The sequence below is a fragment of the Agelaius phoeniceus genome, chromosome 8 (assembly GCF_051311805.1).
Source record: "Agelaius phoeniceus isolate bAgePho1 chromosome 8, bAgePho1.hap1, whole genome shotgun sequence".
NCBI classification, from domain to species: Eukaryota; Metazoa; Chordata; class Aves; order Passeriformes; family Icteridae; genus Agelaius; species Agelaius phoeniceus.
This window is the reverse complement of record NC_135272.1, coordinates 15,012,700-15,034,311: the sequence shown is the minus strand read 5'-3', so window position 1 is coordinate 15,034,311 and position 21,612 is coordinate 15,012,700. Positions and strand designations below refer to the sequence as shown.

At 39.6% G+C, this 21,612-nt stretch overlaps 1 protein-coding gene across 1 annotated transcript in view; it reads right to left on the bottom strand.

Moving 5' to 3' along the window:
- The window catches only part of CDC73 (cell division cycle 73), a 102,323-nt gene that overhangs the window by 18,044 nt on the left and 62,667 nt on the right, over positions 1–21,612 (bottom strand). The window contains exon 11 of the mRNA XM_054638831.2: positions 1,223–1,280. Coding sequence (XP_054494806.1) covers positions 1,223–1,280 — 58 coding nt within the window. The remainder of the gene's footprint in view (positions 1–1,222; positions 1,281–21,612) is intronic.

The following is a 21,612-nucleotide window of genomic DNA, read 5'->3' as shown; positions in this document are numbered from 1 at the left end:
ACGCTGCTGGCAGGAAATGCCCAGGAAGTCACAGCCAGCAGCAGGGACTGTGACAACTCAGTCACATTTCCTTTCTTGCCCCTTCTACCCTTTTCATACTGCTGTCTGTCAACTCCATCTGCATTAGGATGCTTAACGGGGCTAGTGAGTTAAGTATGACAGGCAGCATGACCTTTCCAGTTCCAAAATAACCAAACAGAAGAATCTGTGCACAACAGCATTTAGGCATGCTGAGAACATTCAATATTAGAATGGATTTTGGAGGAAGAAGCAGCTTTACAATATTAAGTCTTAGCATTAAATCCTGCAAACAAATCTCAAGGAATTAGCAAGGCACACATTGCAAGCATTTAGAGTCTCAACAAGGATATACAGTATTCCAGCAGTACTTCTAGAAAAAGTATATTCATTTTAACTGGTAGCTTTGTTTCTAAGCCACCCAGAATGTCCCCAGGACCTTCATAACATCATCTTGTCCTGAAACAGCACATTTCACTTGAGACCTTCTTCCACCAAACTATTAAACTCTCAAAGTATGCAAACCAGGGGCAAATCTGGACATCAGCTTGCAAACACTGTCCCTCTCATGTACTGGTGCTACATGCTTCTAAAAACTCATCCTAAGGGTTTCTTATTTAAACAAAGTACATTTATCACCCCATCACTGCATCAAAACTCGAGATTCCATCTGACAGATAAATGGACTTGGCAGCCAAAATTTACTGTATGGGAATTAAAAACCCAGTTGAGGATTTTGGCCCTGTTACAAATATGTGCTTAACAAGTGTGAAGAAGTAATGATAACACATTCAGAGAACTACTTATTTCTGACATATTAATCCTAGAAGTAATAATACATCTCTTTTTGAGATTAGGTATTCTGTTTGTTTATCCTTGGAGTATTAACCAGCTCTTGATAGATATTTGAATGGGAATTTTGTGAAATTTTAACTGCTGACATACCAAGCCCACAGCCAAGAGAAGTTCTTGACTTTTTAATTTCAGCAGTGCATCCTTTCAATGGGCTAACTGGGCACCAAGAGAATGACCCCAAGTCCCATGGTATAACATAAAACAAAAGGCTATGGGGTTTTTCCAATTTATGCACAGTTAAAGGCAAAAAATAAATGACCTGTACTTCATTGTTGAGCTAACTAAAGAGAACTCCTTAGAAACTCATGCACATGAGGGACAGAAGCCCATGGGCCAGTGGCCACCTTACCTGGTCGTGGCACAGGCTGTGCTGCTGGAGTTTGGGTTTTTCGGGCAGATGCACCTTCCTTTGGAAAGACAGAAGAGCAACATGATCAGCTGAGCTTTTTGTCAGGTACATGAGTTTTCAAATAATCACAGAGGTACTGAAAGTATCATGATAATGAGATTAATGAGTTTCCACTAAAGAGATGGAAGAAAATAGAGAAAATATCCCAAACTCTTTATAGAGCCTGTTTTAGCTTTAGGGAAGACAGACAACCTCAAACTTTTACAGTCTTACATTTTAACCAACCATAAACTTTTTAAAATTTAACTTTAAAATGTTTAATATTTCAATTTTAACTTCAAAAAGTTTAATAAACTTTTACATTCAGAGAAACCTTTCCTATTTACAGTATTGTTTCATTTTACCTACTACCACCTTCACCAAGGGTTAGTAATGTAAAGATAAGCAATTGGCTGTAGAAATTTCCAAATAAGATCTCCTTATGCTTTGGATGGAAAACCAGGACCAAGAAATTGCAATGCATTCCTGACTTGAGGAGTTTTAGTGCCCAGAAATAGCACTCTCATGATAATTAGTTCTGCTCATGCCTCATCCAATTACCTTAATGTAACACACAAAAGACCTGCACTACTGTTTATTCTTGTTAACTCCCCAGAGTCAACACAGCACCAAAGAAAACAGTGAGGTCACATGTCTGCTTCCAGAGCAACACAATTCCTGCAAGAACAAATTCTGCTCTCAGTTTCTGCTGTGAAACCTCACTGAACATAACACATAGCACCAACAGGCTGAAAAGCTGCAGCACATTCCAGCCACTTCCATCTATTTGCAGAGCTGACAGGAAAAAACCTTCTTAACAGGAAACCACGGATTTTAGCTGAAAATTACTTAAAACATTATGTGAGGTATCCTACAAGCATGAGACACTGAGAAAGGTCAGAGATCCCACTCAGAGAAAAACCTGCTGGAAAGGACTCTGATAGGCATTATCAGATCTATCTCCATGCATAAATAACAGTGTGTTTTGTAATGCAAAATAAAGGAAAGCTCATGAGAGGGCTCACTGCATGATTTAAATAATACTTAGAGGAGCTGCTTTTAAGTTTCCATCATGAAAGTTAAAACTCTTTATCTCATGATCTCTGAAGTACAAATAGAAGCTCCCACAGAAGCCCATAGAAAACACAAATTTACTCAAAGCCTCTCTTCCCCAGCCTTAGTGAAGCCACCCATGATTAGTTACAATAAGCTGGAGCTGACATTTGGTGCAGTGAGCAGCTTTTGTAACTTTTACAGGCAGCAACCTCCCATTAATCTTTAGTAGAAGGATTTAACCCTGCACGTAATGGGTCTATCCCAAATTCTGCTGTACTCTTTTCTGATTATTGAAATACCAACATTTATGTAGGGCAGTTGAGTCAGTACCTGTTATTTTAAGACTTACTTTTATAGCAGCAGAGGAAAGGTATTTTTGCCAATGTCCTTTTACAATAATTCCTCAGAAAATTATAAAACTGAAAATACTACCACACTCTAGAGGAAGAGCAGCAAGAAAGGCTGACTACCTTTGAGACAAGCCCTAAAACTGAGGAACAGCATCTTTCTTTTTACTTCCACTTTCCAAGAGAGCAAAAAATAAAACTTTTTGCACCTCTTTCTGTAGAAAGATACCATGTTCTGTGTCAAAAGAATGATTCTGTGCTGCACTAGTCACTCATTTCGAAGAAACCAAGAATTCCCCCATAACACTTCCTCAAATTCACAGTACTTGATGAAATGCAAAGAAAATTATCAAGCTAAAGAAACATCAGCTCCTGCAATGCCAAGTTTCAAGTTGCTAAATCCAGTTTAGATGCATAATCATTACTGTGTGCTGTCCCACACCTTCATTCCTCCTTCCACCCCTATGGCATCAGCAATGCAGCTTTGCTGCCTCCTCTGCCACTCTCCCAGTGCCTCCCATGGCTCAAACACAGCCTGCAGAGAAGGAGGCACCCAGGAGCTGCTGCAGAGAAACTGGTGAAGAATTATAACCAAATAAGAACCAAAGCCAAACCAGTGGCTTGAGCCTAATGAAATATCTGGCCAATTATCTTTTGGGGGGTTCTTCACAGTCTCTTCTGAACTGCCTGCCCTGCAGTGATTTATGGGAAACTTAGTGCAGGAGCCTAAAACAAAACAGGAAGGCTTTGAGAACATGGCAACTGAAAGAAACAAAATACACCCCACTCCCCCACACCAAATGAAAAACAGAGTCCAGAAAATAACCACATAAAAATATCTGATTGATAGTAGGAAATAAATTCATTTAAATTAGTAAATACCACTTCCATGCCTATGATCATTCTGTTTGCAGGACCAAACTCTGCAAATCAGTAAATTATGGAGGTACAGCTTTTAGTTGTATAACTTGGTACCTCAGACTATGATAATCTCAGAAATGAACCTCCCTCAGCTCACAGCTCCTGATATTGAGGTGTCCTCAAAGCTCAGCTGTCACCTGACTGAAGGTGCACCATCAATCCTCTGGAGGTGATTTACACCCCTTCTCTTTTTACAATTTTCAGTGATCTAACCACTACCTCCTGTTCTGTAAGAGCTGCAGTCAATGCAGCAAAAGAAACTCTGATCAATATTTCACCCCCATATTTCTCAGAAGATTGTAAGGAGAAATGTATACTACTAAGGGGAGGAAAAGAACAGAAGTACAGAGCTGTGATGGTTGACAAGACCTGCAAGTGGAGAGGAAAACATGGTGTCAGTAAGGAAGTCATTATCAGGATAATTTTGTTAGTATTTTCCTTTGTGCTGCTAAGTTTGGATTTAAAATTACTGCTTTTCAAAAGCATTCAGATAGAGATGTAAGCTTTTCCTATGACAACACACTGATTTAAGACAAGCTCTGCTCTTAAGGAGGTGTAACCACAGAGAACTCCATTCCAGGATTTCTCCCAGAGAAAAAAAAGAGCATTCATCAGACAGAGTAACCTCTGAAGCTGCTTCATCAAACTACACAAAGGGGGTGCTGCTGGTGATTTGTGGTCTCCCAGCTACTCACAGGCAACTCCTGGTTTGCACACTCTCACTCCCTGTAAAGGCCAGAGTTATTTCTCACTGAGCACACACAAAGGCATTTCAAATCTTCTCATGTGAACTTTTTAATCTAAAAGTTACTTTTAAGTAACCAGCACGCTGCAAATTTGAACTCCAGTTAAGGGAGCTTTTGTTCATGCAGCTGTACCCAAAGCATCACAAGCAGCAGAAATCACTGTTTAGCTATTTAAAGAACATTCATTTCCTCAAAATTTCTGAATACTTAGACAGTTTTGCTCGAAAATGACATACCTAATTCTCATGCATAAGCTGTTTGACACTGCTAAGGAGTATATTATGAATATTCATAAGTTGAAACTAATTTAGTAACAAAACCATGTAATTTGAAAAATACAAATCTTCTTTAAGACAACCACTTAACGTTGTTTTTTAATCAAAAACATATTACTTGGTTTACTTCTGCTAATTTACCATAGAAGGTTATATATAGAGAGTTTACTTATGATTTACATTTTAACCATTCAGAAGCAACACCCTGACACAGAATGTCATCAGCTCCAGATTTTCCTGAGCCTCACTGCCTCATTTCCCTACAGGGCTGGATCTGCTTCTCTGTGGGACTCATTTTAGTGCTTATGTTCCCTGTCATTTCAGACATTTAAAATATCTCTGACTAACAATGGTTTTGTGTTTAGTGGATTCCTTTGGCTATTTAGCATTGTTGCACCTAAACACCTAAAAAATACTGGGTTCACAAAGCAATGGATGAGTGGGCAACAGCTCAGTACCTGTGCTTAGCACAGCCATGGTTGGGTTTAAGTTTCCTAAGAGTGGCTGTTGGGGGTTTGTTTGTTTGTTTTCTTTTAGACACCTTTTAAAACCTCTTGGTTTTAAACCTCTTTTTTGACTTTTCTAAAAATAACAATTTTTAAAAACAGCTACTATGTGTATTAGCCAAAATTACCCATTACCAATATTTACCTGACAGATTTATCAGGACCCAAATGTTATTTTCCTATATTTTAGAAAAAAGTCTGTATTTTAGATACTTAGTGGTTTTCTTAGGTCTAAATGAGCATTAACATCCATGGTGAGGTTACCTTCATTTCCCAACTGGAATGAAAAACTGCCTGAACAATTACTCCTGCTACGTTTTAGAAAATAAACCCCCCTGTTTAAAACCAAATTATTACAGATATCTTATGGCAGCTTTGCAGGTCCAAATGGTGGAAGGAAAAACTATTTCATTGCATATTCCCTTTCCCAACTGGTTTCTGTGTAGAGATCATAAGAGCCTGTAGTATTTTGACCTTTAAAAAAACATTAGGAGCAAAGGATAGAGTTTACAATTTGATGCCATCTTGTGGCTTTAATTTGATAAATTTAATTACCATCTTGTTCCTTAATAATATTTAAATTAGTCCCAGAATTTCACCAAAAAATCTGAAAACTATTGGGTAGCCTGCATGCTCCTGCCCAGAAGCAGCAGAAGCAAAAAGTAACAGTGCAAGAAGTGTTAGCAAGTGCTTACATGTCAAACACAGAGCAGCTTCCAGCCATGACAGAGTTCAGCCAAAGACAGCTCTGTTGGTGAACAGGAACACAGCAAAACCCAGATTAAAAGAGAAAGAAAAGAAGTGCCTGTGGATGGCAAGCTTGTACAATTATTTTTAAGAACAGCCTTCAATGTATCTATTCAATTTGAGGTACAAGAGACTGTAAAAACCCACTTTAATTACCAACAACTCTATTATCATTTCCTGACTTAAAGTATTGAAGCTTTGAAAATTTTAGCAAAGCCAGCCTAAAGAACTATGAAAAAACCCAAAACAACTGCATAGTTAAAAAGAACACAAGTTTACTATAAATTAAATATTGCATATATCAATGTATGAACAAACAGCTAAAACAAAGGGCTGACTTCAAAGCAGGTATCTAAAAATTGGTCCAGATGCCCTACTTGAAGCCTGATAGAAACATCTATTTCATATAAATTGGATTCTGAAAACACAGAGCTTTGTTCAAAAAATTTAAAGCCCATAGAAGCCTTGGAAAAAAATCCAAGCTTTTCAAAGAGTCAAAAATAATCCAACTCAGTGGCTCTGCCTCTGCAGCCTTCCCAGTAATTCTCTGATTTATGTTTGCATCAAGAAAATTCTAGTAATATTTTAACTAGTGTTTCACATCATCATTTCATTTATACATCAAACTGGTATCATTTATTTTCATATTTCTATGCACACGCAAATCTGCATGCAGTCCCAAAAGACATACTTAAATAATAAATTGCAAGCTTTTAACTGCCTTCCTAATTTTAAACTTTACAGTAAAAAATAGAATTTATTGTGCAAATACTTCTAATATTGTAGTTGCTTTCACTTCCATTGTTTGCAATATTAATGAAAAGGTCATTGCTACTGTTTCTAGTGTTTCAACTTTCTTATTTTCTGGAAGGGAGAGTGGGAGTTTAAGCAGAATTAAAGATATTTTTACAGAACAAATTTTAACAGAAGGATAGTTTAGCAGTATTTATCAAAGGACTCCTATACCAACTACCTAAAGAAAATAACAGCATAAATTCACTTTTTCATACCTGGGCAACCAAAAATCTCATGTGACAAGACAAAGAGGATTGATAAAAAATATATAGAACTTGTTTATTTCAAAATACAAAACTCATCATAGAATCATTAAATTTGGAAAAGACCTTCAAGCTCATTGAGTCCAACCTTCAGGGTATTATATTAAAATGTATTTTACTGAAGGTCATGTCTTATCCAGCATAAAAGGCTTCCAATCCTGAAATTCAGTTTCGTACCACAAAACTCAATGTCAATCTTGCAAAGGTAATAGAAGTCTCATTATAGTTTTCCAAATATTGCAGTCCATATACCAAATTTGACAAAAGAGGGAAATCAGAATGAGCACAGCACTACAGGGATGGAGGAGGGAGGAAAGGAGAACCAGGGGAGGGTGGCACAAATAAAACTCTGCTGGTTTGGGACTACCCAAACATTAACACCTGTTGTACCACACCATGCAAATTCAACTTTCAGTTACAAATCTGGTCCTTTATTAATCCATTACAGAACTAAAACTGAGAAGAATATTCAAATTTGGAAACTCTGACATTGTTAAACATGATAAACAGAACTGATGGGTCTTTGCAGGTTAGACCTGAGTGTCATGGAATTTAAAAAAATCACTGCAATTTCTTGTTCATTACCAGGTCAAGAGAAATTAGCTTTAAATATGACTGAATTAACTGGACTGGTTACTGATAACTTAGGAAATACTCTGGTTCTGCAAAGAAAACAAACCAAATCACAACTGAATCTAAAAGAAAATTGTAGTGACTGGAGAGCATCTAGGGACAAAAGCAAATTAAAAAGCTGCAGTAATAACAATCATGGAAATCACGGGGAAGCTTTTGAAAAGAATTAATCAAACCCACAACTACTGAGATGCTTTAAAACCATTACCCCCAAAGTTAAGCTATCCAACCCCTCTGAAGAGTCCTCTCAGGAGTGTGCTAGAGCTCCATCCTTGCACAGAATATCTGTAAAATTAAGAACTTGGTCTTGAATTTACATCAGCCACATAAATTCAAACTGTTGCTATAGAAATAGCAATTTTTGAGCAGAAGAGAGATGTTGGTAGCGAAGATTAAACATGTAAACACTTCCATTTTCCTGGGGATAAGCTGTTTTCATCAAAACCAAGAACTCTTAATCCTGAGAACTCCAAAGGACTTGTTTGTTTTTTTGTTTGAAAAATAAAGGCTTGTCTACACCTTCCTATGTTCATTTTAATGATTCATTTCCATGAACTGAGTGAAAAGACAAAGGCAGTTATCACTAAAACAGTATTTTTGCTTAGACTTTCTTCCCTTTGGGTTAGTTATCTAAGCCAGCCTCACAGTTATTGCTTGGCAGCCAGAGAGGGTTTTGAGAAGCACAGTTTGAGTATTAAGGGATTGTTTCATCCTTCTCTAAAGCCAGGTATAAAGTTTCTACCCTACAGGTTTTCTGCATGCCACAATCAGCCCAGGATACATCAGTTCAACAGAACTGGAATTTGCATTTAATTGTGAATTTACTGCAACTGGCTCCTGTTTGAGTGTCTAACTATATTCAGAACTATCTAGTTTCACTACTGCCTCCAAGGACAGGCAGTGGTCACCTACAGGAAGTGGTTTTGATCAGAAATAGCACAGAATATGGGGCTCAAGCAATCCATTTACCCAACAGCACAACTGGCATGCAAACTCCAAACACATAGAGAAGCACTATTGTTTTTGTGTTCAGATTCAGCTTTGGAAATGGGATTCAAGGGAACAGTCACATTTAGATTACAGAAAATGCTGCTCAGTACAGAGCAGCAGGAAGACCCCACTTCCACCTGCACCCAGGGAGCAAGCAATACATAAACAGAGGCCTAAGTGACCTCAGAAAGGTTCCTTTGCAACTTCTGGAAAGACTCATTAAGTGCTTTGTGTGAGAAGAATATTTTTAAAAGCTCTGCAGGTGCCTAAATGAATACAGATGGACCCTTGACTTCTGTATCAAAATTTATCCAAAAAAGAAAAAAAACCCAAAATGAATCAAGACCCAAGTAACTGATTAACTTTGTGGGATGCTGTCAAATACCTCAATGCAACAGAAACTGCTGAGGCTTTTTTCAGCCTTCCCCTGCTCATACTGACTCCCATTGCTACAACACAGGGGATGTTGCATTAGAATTCTAATACATGGGCAGCTATTGAAAGACCTTGGGTTATTTCATGATTGCTTGTTCAACAAATTATCCAGCATCAGTTGTTCCCAGCTGTACTTCATCCTGATGTGATCTCCTTTCTATTCACTAAAATGTAGTTTCAATATTATTCTTCTGTACCTCACCAGCTTTAGCAACCCCAGCACTATGCTTATATATTACATTATGTTGCAAGAAAACACAATTATCATGGGTGGTCATGGGCAGAGAGATGAAAGCAATTTCCCAAGTAATGGCCCAGCAAAACTTAAAATATCTGGGGAAAAATCCTGAAACTGAATTCCTGGAGGAGCCAATGTGCAAAGCTGAACTGTAGAGCAATGAATTCCAAGTTGTTTGTGCTGCCTAGAAAAAACACTGCTGAGTTCAAAGATGTGTTTTTCAGGATCAAAAGCTTTAGCTGCAGCTATAACAAATTGTAACAAACAAGCCAAGAGATGGGGGCTTGAGTGATGACAGGGATGGATGTGAGCATTCAGGGGACTGTAACCACTTGGATATGGAAAAGGCTATTTTGAACTGCCACAGGCCAGAAAAAGGGCAAAAATGTCCAAAATGCAGAGTGCCTTGTACTCCAGGCTCCCTTGATGAACAACAGCTCGTCTGCTATGCAAATTCAGCTGAAAAGGTGAAGATACTTGTTTTAAATGCCCAAAAGGTGATGATTGTGAGATCTGATGTAACTGTAATAAGTTTCTGGTAAGACTAAACCACAACTTTGCAGTCGGCTGAGTAATACAAATCATTGTATTGTGCTATCTCAGATTTTCTTCTCAACTCTTGTATTTTTTTACTTTGTGACTTTTACACAAGCACACCCCAAGAGATTCTTGTGGGATGCCCACTGCTTCAATGGCTACAGCAAAGTGACAGAACAGTAGGTATAGGTGAAAAATGAAAAAATAAGTCTATTACAGCAATTATCTATGTCATTTGCAAATAGAGAAGTGAAACCCCAGCAGGACATTGGTTAAAGCCCTTGGATCAACAAACTGCCTTGTTCAGACAGAGCAGATTCACTGTCTTGGCTGCTGGTGATAAAACTATTGACAAGATACTGAGACACAAGAGAGATCTGTACAACATGAGACAAGCAAGTTACAAACAGAGTGGTAATTCTCTGCAAAAACTTCTGAGTTTTAGTCCAGCACAAAAGTGTTAAGATTTCTGGACTTGCACATGCTACAATTACCCACACCCTGTAATTCCCCCAGACAGAGAAAACTGGATATTTTAATCTGCTTACAAGATAACCAGAATTCTGTCTCTGAACATTTGTCCTGCCCCAGCTGTCTCAGTTCACAAGTTCAGTTTTAGTTGTCATACGGGGGAAAAAAAGTTAAAATTAACCAAAGGAACACCACAATTCACCACTATCCTGCTCTTACTCTACAGATTTTATTGCTTTAACTCATTAAAAAAAAAAAAAACAGACTGAAAGGAAGAAAATATGTTGTCTACCATGAAGACAGAGAGTGAACCAAGTCAGGATGCAAGCAGAGGTTTTTTTGGAGTACAGGGGTGAGAGGACAATGGGCGAAAAGACTTTTTGTTCTCCAACACTGCAGCTAAGCACCCCTGATCATAGTGGCAGCAAAAGGTATTGCTTCTCCTTGGCAACAACACAATTTAGTCCTTTCCCCTTTCCTCAGATGCTGAACTTGAGCTTTGCATTTATAGCTTGTACAACTGGAACAGCCCCTGTGAAATGTTTGTCAATCACTGCACATACACACAGCATATGCAGGGTTAAAATGCAGGGGGAACAGTGACAAAGGCTTCAAGCAAAACTCTCCATGCCAAACCCACCTTCACCTGGGGGTGCCACTTCTCCCATGCTGCCAGCCCAGACTGTGCTCCCCATCTCCTTTCCCCATGGGCAGCCCCAGAACAGTCACAGAATCACAGAATGACTGGGTTGGAAGAGACCTTAAAAATCATCGAGTCCAAGCCATGCCCCAACACCTCAACTAAACCCTGGCACCCAGTGCCACATCCAGGCTTTTTAAACACATCCAGGGATGGTGACTCCAGCACCTCCCCAGGCAGCCATTGCAGAACTTTATCACCCTTTCTGTAAAAAACTTCTTCCTAATACCCAACCTATATTTCCCTTGGCACAGCTTTAGACTGTGTCCTCTGGTTCTGTCAGTGCTGTCTGGAGAAAGAGACCAACCCCACCTGACTACAGGCACCTTTCAGGGAGCTGTAGAGAGTGATAAGGTCACCCCTGAGTCTCCTTTTCTCCAGGCTGAGCACTCCCAGCTCCCTCAGTTGTTCCTCACAGGGTTTGTGCTCCAAGCCCCTCACCAGCCTTGTTGCCCTCCTGAGCATCTCCACGCCCTTCCCAAACTGAGGGCCCAGAGCAGTCCTGGCTAGCAGGCTGATAAGGGGTTCAGAGGAGCTGAGCAATGCTCAGATTTTACCACAAGAAGCTGGAAAATCTGCCCCCAAACAGGAAGTTATGGGTCATATAGCAAATGAACTTTTATTTCACTAAAAATACTAAATCAGAGAAAGCAGCTGTTATGAACAGAACACTTTACATTTCCAATGGCCAGGCTTGCTATTAGGTGCCCCATGAAAAAGCCTTATTTTGGGAACTCCTATACTACATACACTACACTACATACTATATACACTACACATTATGACCACAGCTGACATTTGATTGCAATGTTTCTTTCTGCCCCATGACTTTACACATTTGCATCAAGTAAAACAAAAGGTGTCAACACAACCTATCTATTGTTGGATTTAAAGGTTTATATTCCAATTTCAACAATATAAACACACGCTTGGAGTAATTTTCCCACATTTTAAGACAGGGCACAGAAGCAATCTGGGATTCAAACACAAACTTCAAACCTACAAAGTTCCTAAGCAGTGTATGAATAGTACCTCAATCTTAATACTACACTTTAGGAGTTACTTACCTGCAGCTTCCCATAGGTAAGCTTAGATATTTAACACAATAAAACATCACTGAAAAAATAACTTGTGCTCTTCAGTGTCCTCACATGGCTTCTCCCACCTAGAGTCAACATCATTAACCTATTTTTTCTCAGTACAATATTCTGAAGTCAGCATTTCCAAAATTTGCAGTAATAGCATTTCTCTCACACCAGTCACAGCAGCTCTGACAAAAACTGCCTGCTAGAGTACCTTCTCTTTGGCTGCAGGATGCCCAAGTTTCATATGCAGCATCATAATCAAATACCCCCCATAAAAATGCAAAGGGTTTGGTGCTGTTATGTGCCATTTATCACCCTGTCCTGCAGTTCTCTCTGCCTCCAGCTTTCCCTGGGAGATCCATTCCAACACATACTTTTCATTGCAGAACTCTCATTCCAGAAGTCTGTTTTAATTAAAATATTCTTTTATTTACAATTAGGAAGGAGCACTCAAATTAGACCAAAACATTTATTATTCCCCCTTCTTGAAGAAATTTCCACTGAATGCAACTGGGTAACTACAAAAGGCCTGGAGTTTCCCTCCCTGGGTACAGATGTAAGCAGATGAAAACATTAAAGTATTTTGCAGGTATCACTACTACAGAGCACAAAATCACATTACTGTATGTGTCAGCAGAAAGCCAGGCAGCCACCTGAACCCAAAATTCTGTTTCTTCAATTAAGCCTTTATACTTATCCTATAGATTCCAAAATTAAAGAAAACAAAACCCAACCTAGTAATCCCCCAAACACAACAACAAATTAAAGCCTTCTGGTTTGTACCCAGAGAACAAACAGACGACATATATTAAAGTTTCAGTTGTCTCCATTTCAGCATGTCCTAAAAGCCTGGCTCTTTGCCAAAAGCAATACAGCCTATGGACATGGCTGATTTCCTTCAAAAAGAAATCACACAGGGGGACCAAACAACACAATCACAATATTAATCATCACCTAACAAAGCCACCTGGGACAGAGAAGCATCCCAGTCACACATCACAGATTCATATACTGAGGACAAACAATAGAATAATACATGCTGTATTTACATCACAGCAACAAAGCTTCCTATTTGTGTGCTTCTTGAGAAATGGAGATGTTTCAAGAAGTGCCTTCAAGGTTTTCAGTGCCAGCATGGCTTCAGCAGGATCTGTGTATTATTGCTGGAATACCATGCACCAAAGAGATTGTGCAAAAGGCTGCTGGTATTGTAACCTGAAGAAACACATCATTCATGCTACCCTGCTGGAGCATACAAAAGCTGATGATGTTACCTGGTCATATCAAAAACTAACTGTAGTGGCAATAAATCATGCATTAAGTTAAAATACAGGAAGGCTTCTGGCTGTATCACAAAAGAGGTATTTTTCCATTTGGCCTTCTGCCTCTACTTTCAGCTTCCTTTGGCATTATATCTAAATTCCCCATTATTCTTCTTTCTTTAGTATAGAAGATTAAATTAAGCTCTTCTCAAAGCACTAAGATGACAGCACTCAACTTTAATTTTTTCATTTTAAACACAATCCATACACTAGATAGACTATCTCCAAGCTTCTAGCATTGCATTAGGAGAACTGGTTTATCACAGACTGTTCTCAGCTGTATTTTGGTAGTGCATAAATGCATCCTCTTAAATAAAGGTCAGCTGGCACAATCTCACATAGTGTGGGGCCAGCCTATTCAAAGATGAGGATAAGGGCCCTACAAAACCAACAGATTTTAGGATCTTCCTGTTACACTGTAAATTATATACAGGCTTCATCCTTTGCTGCAAAAAAATAACCCCTGACAAATTAGCAGACTCCAAAATGCATCACAAGACAGGTTCTGAAAGTTTTCAAACAGTTGTGCCCTCTCACTCTCTACACACACACACACACACACAAATTCATCTTTAAGAACCTCCCCCTGTGAACAGCCACTGGAGATGACAGACTGCCAGTCAGCACTTTCACAGGTGAGGTTCACTACAACCATTATTTCTGCTCCTCACATGTTAGCAATCATCAATCATCCATGATGATCCTGGGGATTTCACAGTTTATCTGAAGGAAATCTGCCATGAGCAGCAAGACCTCCTCAGCTCTCCTTCAGCCCTCACATCTGTCCTGCTACTCCAAATAGCTGTTTCACCTTTGAAAAGTCTAATGTCAGTCATAAAAAAATAAATAAGTTCTTTTTTTTTTCCTACAGCAATGTGTTGCAAAGTAAAATCCCCTCAGTCCAGAAAACTGAACACTAAAGTGGCAGGAAATAAAAATGAGCAAACCACTAAGAGGAGACAATGTTTTGGAGTACAGTTTGGCTTTCAATGCCAAGATTTCAATGAGAGAAAAAAAAACCAACACAAAGTGTAACAAGATTCCTCTGTTATGACACCCTGGAACTTTCTGTACGTGCTTAGGATGGCTTTACCAGTCACAAACAGATTCAATTTCATAGAGACTCATCCAATAACTTCCTTGCCTTAGTCAGGTCGTGCTCTATTTTACAAGAAAAACACCAAAACAAACCAGCAGCATCACCTTCTGAGCAAGGGCAGCAGAGTAATTTTACATGTAGCTCAACAGGCTGATAATTTGTACACAGACCAGAGACCTCACACTTTTCTATTTATTCCTGTGCTTCCAAAAATACATTTTGAAAATGTAAGAAAAAACAACTAATCACAGAGTAAATGCCAGACTACATATTTCTTCCTTATTTTGCAGGTTCTGCATTGGCATATTCTTGGGGGAATGAATGTGTGCCTTTTCTGGAGGAAGAGCAAAAATCCTTATCTCCTCCAACAGACATTTCTGTCACTGACTAGTGCTTAGTTGGAAGAAACATCTGAAGGCACTACCACTCTGAAAGCTGTTCTAAGAAAAACCCCGAGTTACTATCAGCCTCAGATCCCAATCAGTGGGATCAGGTATTTCCAGGCTGCACATTTTCCACTGGAGATGATGGAGATGCCTCAGGTTTCACACTTTCCTTGGCTCAGGGCAGCTGCTCAGAACCGCTGCTCGCTTCCTTCCCAGGCCACAGCCCTGGCACCCAGCACACGCTGCTGCAGGCATCTCCCAGTGCCTCAGTAATAAAGCTGCTCATTTGGCGTTATTATAATGCAGAGCAATAGGGCTCAGGAGCTCAGGCCCTGGGTAGGGACTGGGTGCCCGAAGCTGGCTCGCTCATGCCAAGGCCACAGGGCTGCCATCTAGCAAGCATGGTGATTATCAGCTCTAGAGTGATTGCAAGCTCTTAGGATTTCAGCTCTGCTTGCTATGCAGTGGTGCCCTGGGCTGGAGGCTGCAGCAGACGGAGAGAGAGGAGAAGGAGAAGGCGCAGGCTGTTCCATGGAGATGGCTTTGTTTGGGGAGGTCCGTGAAGGGTCTCTGCTCTTCTTCTTCCAACTAATGGGGTACAGTATGCTTCTTTTATAGGGTTGGAAAGGATCCAAGCTTGACCAATGGGTAAGGGGTTAACGTGACATTGCCTTAGAGGGTTACAGAGGCAGGGTAAGGGGCGGAGGACAGGAAAACAGGAATTTTCTTTTGCTGTTTCAGCATTCCTATTGCTCATATCCTCCATGGTGCTTTTCCTAAATCTATGGGGTTTACTACACCTCAGCAGGAAACCCTGCCCAGAGCCATCAGCCACAGGCAGCCAGGGCTGCTGCATCTATTGCCCCATGGTGGACACTGCCCAAGGCTCAGGAGATGGCGTGCATCGTCCTGGGCATACACACAGCCTAGAAATTCTACTCTGGCTCTGGTCCCAGCCAACCTGCCAGGGAGAGGAGAACAGGGATTCCAGAGAGCTGCTCTAACCTCTCTTACTGCACCCAGCATTTCCCACTTCACTGACAGCTCTCCCCGCTCACTCCCTTCCTCCCATGCACCTCAGAGAAGTGACATTGAATTACATGGAATTAACAAGCTCGTGTCATTAGGCAAACACAGGATACAAATACAGATTGGGGCACATCGTAAGGAAAAATAGAAAGAGCAAAAACAAAGAAAATGGCAAATGTAAATTTTTCCCAGTAGGGAAACCTTTTCCTTATGAAGTGACCTAGATTCTCAAACAAAGGGATTCCCTTTCTGTACTGTATCCAGGCCTTATTAAATAAAGAAGGAAATTTTATTCTATTTATTACTTTGCTTGTTACCTAGAAATACAATAGAAGGGCTTTTGATATTTGGCAAAATAAGGAACACCAAGACAAAACCTAACATGGAGATCCAAAGGTGTGAGGGAAAAAAAGAAAAGAAAAGGAAAAAAAAAAACAGAAAAAAAGTGGGTCAGATTTGGTCTCATTCACAATCCAATCTTTTGATATGCAATGTAAACCAGAATACTTGCACATTGATAAAACAAGCATACATTAACCAAAACTTACAGAAAAAGCATTTGTAGAAGTCTGAATGTTTGATTACACAAATCCTCAAGAGGAGAAGACTTCAAAGAATGTACAATATGCATCATCCAAGGTCATGAGATTTTGTGGGGTTTGTAAGAGGATGGCAGGTTTCTGTATGTTTTTGAGAAGTGGGGTGGGTTTTTTCAGATGCCAAATGCTCTCTATGAATTTACTTTAGCAAGACAGATGAGCAACAGAACTCTTTGCAGATGCTGATTATGAATTGCAAGATTATATACCTAACAGAAGAATATCATCTTGAATTTTAGGCCAAATTTTATGAATCCAGCATTATTAGATTAAATACAACCAGTATTTTTTCTTTTACAAACACACCTCCCTACAGAATGCATTGATTATTCTTAATATTGTGTCTTGAGGTGGACAAGATGCAAGAGAGCTGTCTCTGATTTCTTCTTCTGTTAGAAGAAGAAGAAATGGCTTCTGTTAGAAGCCACTAAATTACAGAAAACAAAGCACCTGGAATTTCAGTTTGAAATATAGCTTAAGATAGCAGAAAATAATAAAAATTCTCTAGTTCTCAATCAATATTCTCTGTCAATTTACATTATACAAACCAGACCCTGAGGATTTCCTCTAAATCAAGTATTTGAGGACTGGGAGTCGTGGTTACTGACTCTACATTAGTAATTTATGTAAAAAAAAAATCCTCAGGCTCATGAAATTAATCTAGAGTCTTACACAGATTACAGAAGCAATGATGAACACAGTTATTCAGACAAAATCCATTTTTTCCACAGCAGAGTTTCCTTTTCCTTGGAATCCACTCAAGGAATGGTATCATTTAAGTTTAATGTGAATTTTAGAAGTGGAAAGTGGGCAGCTTAATCTCCACTGACTGGGAACTACAGCAAATTGAGGGAAACATGAAGGTGGAACAACACTCAGTAAAATGGGGAGTAGCTGGGACACATCCCCAGCTGGCCAGGCTGAAGGAGCTCAGTCAGATCTGGGTGATGTGCAAAGTGTTTGGAGAAATTTCAGTCTCTCAACATGTCAAAAAAAGAGCAGTAGGGAATTTCTCTTAAAGGGGGAATTATTCTCCATTTTATGATCCAGGTTTTCTGTTGGCTATGAACAAATATTGGTGAAATTTATTACACGAATAGGACCTCTTGAGTCCCTGGAGAAAGGATTTTTTCCCACAGATTTTATTGGTTCTCCCAGCTTAAGCATCTCTGCTTGAAGGAAAGGATTCAGGCATTTAAGGCACTTGCTAAATCTCTGTTATTTCTGCTGTAAACCTTTCATGTCCCCCAGAATTAGCTGTAAATGAGGGTATCTCCAGGATGGAGCTGTAGGAATTAACATACTAAAGCTACTGAGCAAATGTGACAGATGGAAAGAGTCAGTACAGGTCTCAACCCCAAGTCACAGGAAATTCTGACAGCTCTCAAAGTCCAGTTCTCCAATTTCACATTATTTAACATTCACTAAACAAATGCCTCACCAATTTCAGTACTAAAAATTGTGGAGGCAAACAAAATGTCTCCATATTCCTCTACAAACCATATACATTGGAAAAAAAAAAAAACTCAGTGAGAGGATGAACAGTTGGAGTTGCTAATCTCTTAATTGGTCCCACACAAAAGAAAAAAAACAAACCTAGGTAGCTCCTCCAGCATGGAAGAGTGCTGTGCAGGAGAGGATGGCTGCATCCTTTGGGGGAGAAGTGTGGGATGCCTCAAGAGCCTGAAAATAGCCTGAGGGAAAAGGGGCAGAAAAGGCCTGGACAGGGGGCAGCAACTGGAGCAAGACATTTTCCTTCCTCAGCCTATTATCTCCAACAGGATGCCATCTTCCTTCATTCCATCCTCCATGCTTTGAAATTGGATATTTAGTACCAGTTCTTCCATGAGAGTCCCACTTTCTGTAAGAACTGGAGGTTTTATTTCTAATTCTCATGCTGGGGTGGGTGTTAGGGGTACCTTGATCATACAGTGCAGGCAGGAGGATGAAACAACCCATGAGGTAAAGGGAAAAACAGCAGCCCATTTCCCACTGTAAGCTGCCTGTGAATTTTGGTACTTCAGCTGCTTGGCCTCCTCTCCCCTGCTGTGCTGAATCAAAGCTTCATAAAATCCCTGCCCTCCTCAGAATGCAAAAGCAACACTTGTGACAGGCAGAAAATATTACTGCTGGCACTGGCTTGTCAGTTCATCAGGGGAGAAGCACACAACCAAAAATCCTGCACAATACAAATGAAATTATGTTGTCCAACCTCTGGAAGAATAAAATCTGCATTTAGCACTTGAGATCAGCAATAATTGCATGCAACGCCTGGGGGAAGATACCAAAAATCAGAGCACAGAAGAAAGAAAAGATATGATAAAGCAAACAACACAATATTGAGGAAAGAAACACATCTGGAAAGTGGTCCATATACATTTGCATAAACACACAAAACCAGAACTGAAACAAAGCAGAAGCAAACTTTATATTTTGTACTTTGGCTTTTTGAGTGAATTTTGAATCACTCCGTACCTGTGATCCTCTAAGGAAGCTGTGATAGGAGAACAGAATGAATTCTAGCTGGACACCTAGAACATCAGTTTACTTAATAAAAAAATGCAAGCTTTAAAATTATAGAACATCTCCCTGAAATGTTTCCCAGGAAACACCCTTCTGACTTGAAAATATCACTTGGACTTTCCCCTTCTCACAACTTTCTGAAGTTGGGGATATGCTTATATTCCTTATGAACTAAAATACAAAAAATCAACTGCATAAAACCTGATCCGTGTTTTGTAATAACTGGGAACTTTTTCTAGTTCTATAGATTGATCTGCATTGTTGCATTCAGGTTCTAAAGTTATGACACTCAGAACTTGAAATCATCAAGCTTATGGCCTGGGTGTTATTAGAACAGAGAGCAAAATCTTGACCATTTATAAAAAATGCACCAAATGTAAAAGCTGGGTTTCACTACCAGCTAAGCAATGGTGAAAATCTACTAAGCAAAATAAGGCAGGCAATACTGACACTTGTGGTCATTTCTAGATTGCTATTTTTTCTTCACTTACAAACATGTCTGGCATAGCTAAGAAACATGCTGGAATCTCAAAGTAGCCAAGCAAATTCCAAGTATTTGCCAACCCTGTCTCCACTTTAGATGAACTTACTGGAGAAGTGTTACTTTTGAAGAAAAGAGCAGAATAGCCACTGGCCATATACATAATAATTCTCAACATGGAAAATTAAAATTAAGCATTTATGACACTCTGTAATAGCACATTTCCAGAAGGTAAAAATAAAGCTTAAAAACAAGAATAACCAACCTTGAAAATGTTGCCATTAATCATTCTGAACTGTCCCTTGAAAGATTTTCAAGACATTACAGTTGATCTAATACTCCATTTTACTATGATAAAATGAACTTTGCAAAGTATTCATTGAGTATCCAAAATACACAATCCATATGGGAACAGTGATAGGTCACCCACGGCCTAAATATTTCAACTCTCAAGGGGCAGAAGTTTCCAAGCACTACATGCCTGACTACTGCAATTAATCCAAATTAGTTTGAGGAATTTCTGCTAATGTTGTCAAGACAGAACTTTACTGAATGGCTTCATTATAAAACCAGTTAGACAAAGCTGTGCTAACACCCTCTCAAAATGACATATAAAGAGTTTTTTTTAGTTTTTGGAAGAGAACATTCCAAACCACCACAAGTTTGCTTTGCACTGGTACATTTTGCTCGGTTCTGAGTGGTCAGGTGCACAGGGAATTGGGAGCAGCCCCCTCCTCTCTGCTCTCCCTCCTGTGCAGGACTCGCTGAGCACTCCAGCCCCTGGTCACAGTAACTCTGCCTGCTCCTCACACAGGCTCTACATCTTCACTTACTCCTTGGAGCCTTAATAGGTGGCAGCCTTTCAAGCACTAACACTGCAGCTTCTAATTTGGGATGTAACCATAGTAACATTACAGAACACACTACTCCCTGCATGGAGAACAAGCAGTCAACTGACCCTTCGTGCTGAGACTGGGCTGGAATAAAGCTCATTCCAACCTCCAGCCCAGCAAGATTAGCAAAACCTGCAGCTCCTATTCCCAGTCCAAAGCAAGACCTGCCCTCCTGAAATACCCACAAATGCACAGTATCCTAGGAAAGTAGCAAAGAACAAAGTGCTATAAGAGAAAGGGAAATTGTTCCCAAAACTTCTGCTCTAATCAGTCACTCCCAGATGGAGAGCAGTACAAAAATTGAAGTTTTTCTTACTTTTCTGTAAGATGAGCAAAGAACTGCTCATACTTTATTTGAAAAAAAAAAATAGAGAATGAACAAAAGAAATTGGTCATTAATATTTAAGAATTCAATACTCAATTTGTTCACAAGGCAAGATGACAATTTTTACACATACCAACAGACAACAGCTCTGCCTGAACTTTACTGGCTACACACAAGGGATATGGCCATTTAATTAAAAGCTAGAGCTGATGTCTGTTCCTCTCTAAATTTACTTTAAAAAGGATTCTCTTCAGAAAAACAGCCCTTGGGATTTTTGTACCTTTAATATTTACTAATGAGCATTTATAGAAAAATAAAAACAACTCTCCCCCTTCCAATAGGTCCCAAGCTTTAGGAACCAGGTACAGTGAAGCAGTAGCAAATAAATTACATTGAAACAGCACCAATTTTAATAACCATTCTGTTGAGATCTGAACTTGTTTCCCAAATGCAAGGGAAACGAGTCTTGTCTGAAAATTCAAAACTCAGAGGCAGATTTACATGTTTGTGTTTGACAAAAGCATTCCTTCCTTCTGCCTGGATAAACTGACCACACGGATAACCCACCTGGTTACCTACTCACAGCCCAGAGTGCAACAGACTGGGAGGACTCCTGGCCATGCTCTCACATGTTTGTGTGCTCCAGCAACAGACTACACCAAATTCTGGGTATTACACAGGGCAGCAGAAAGCTCTGGGTGCCTGTGTGGGAAATGGAGTCATCTGGGCACATTTGGAAGGTCTCAATGCACTGATTCTCAATTATTGATCAAGGTCTCAGATCAGTAAGTGGTGCTGGACACAGGCCCTCTTCTCATGCTCTACACCCCCACACTGACCTCTCCCCTTCATTTTTTAAACACTGATTTGTTTAGACTGGAGGAGATAGAAAGTCTTTACTGGTATACACTTAATATTTATAATTACTATTTAGGAAATATGCTCATGA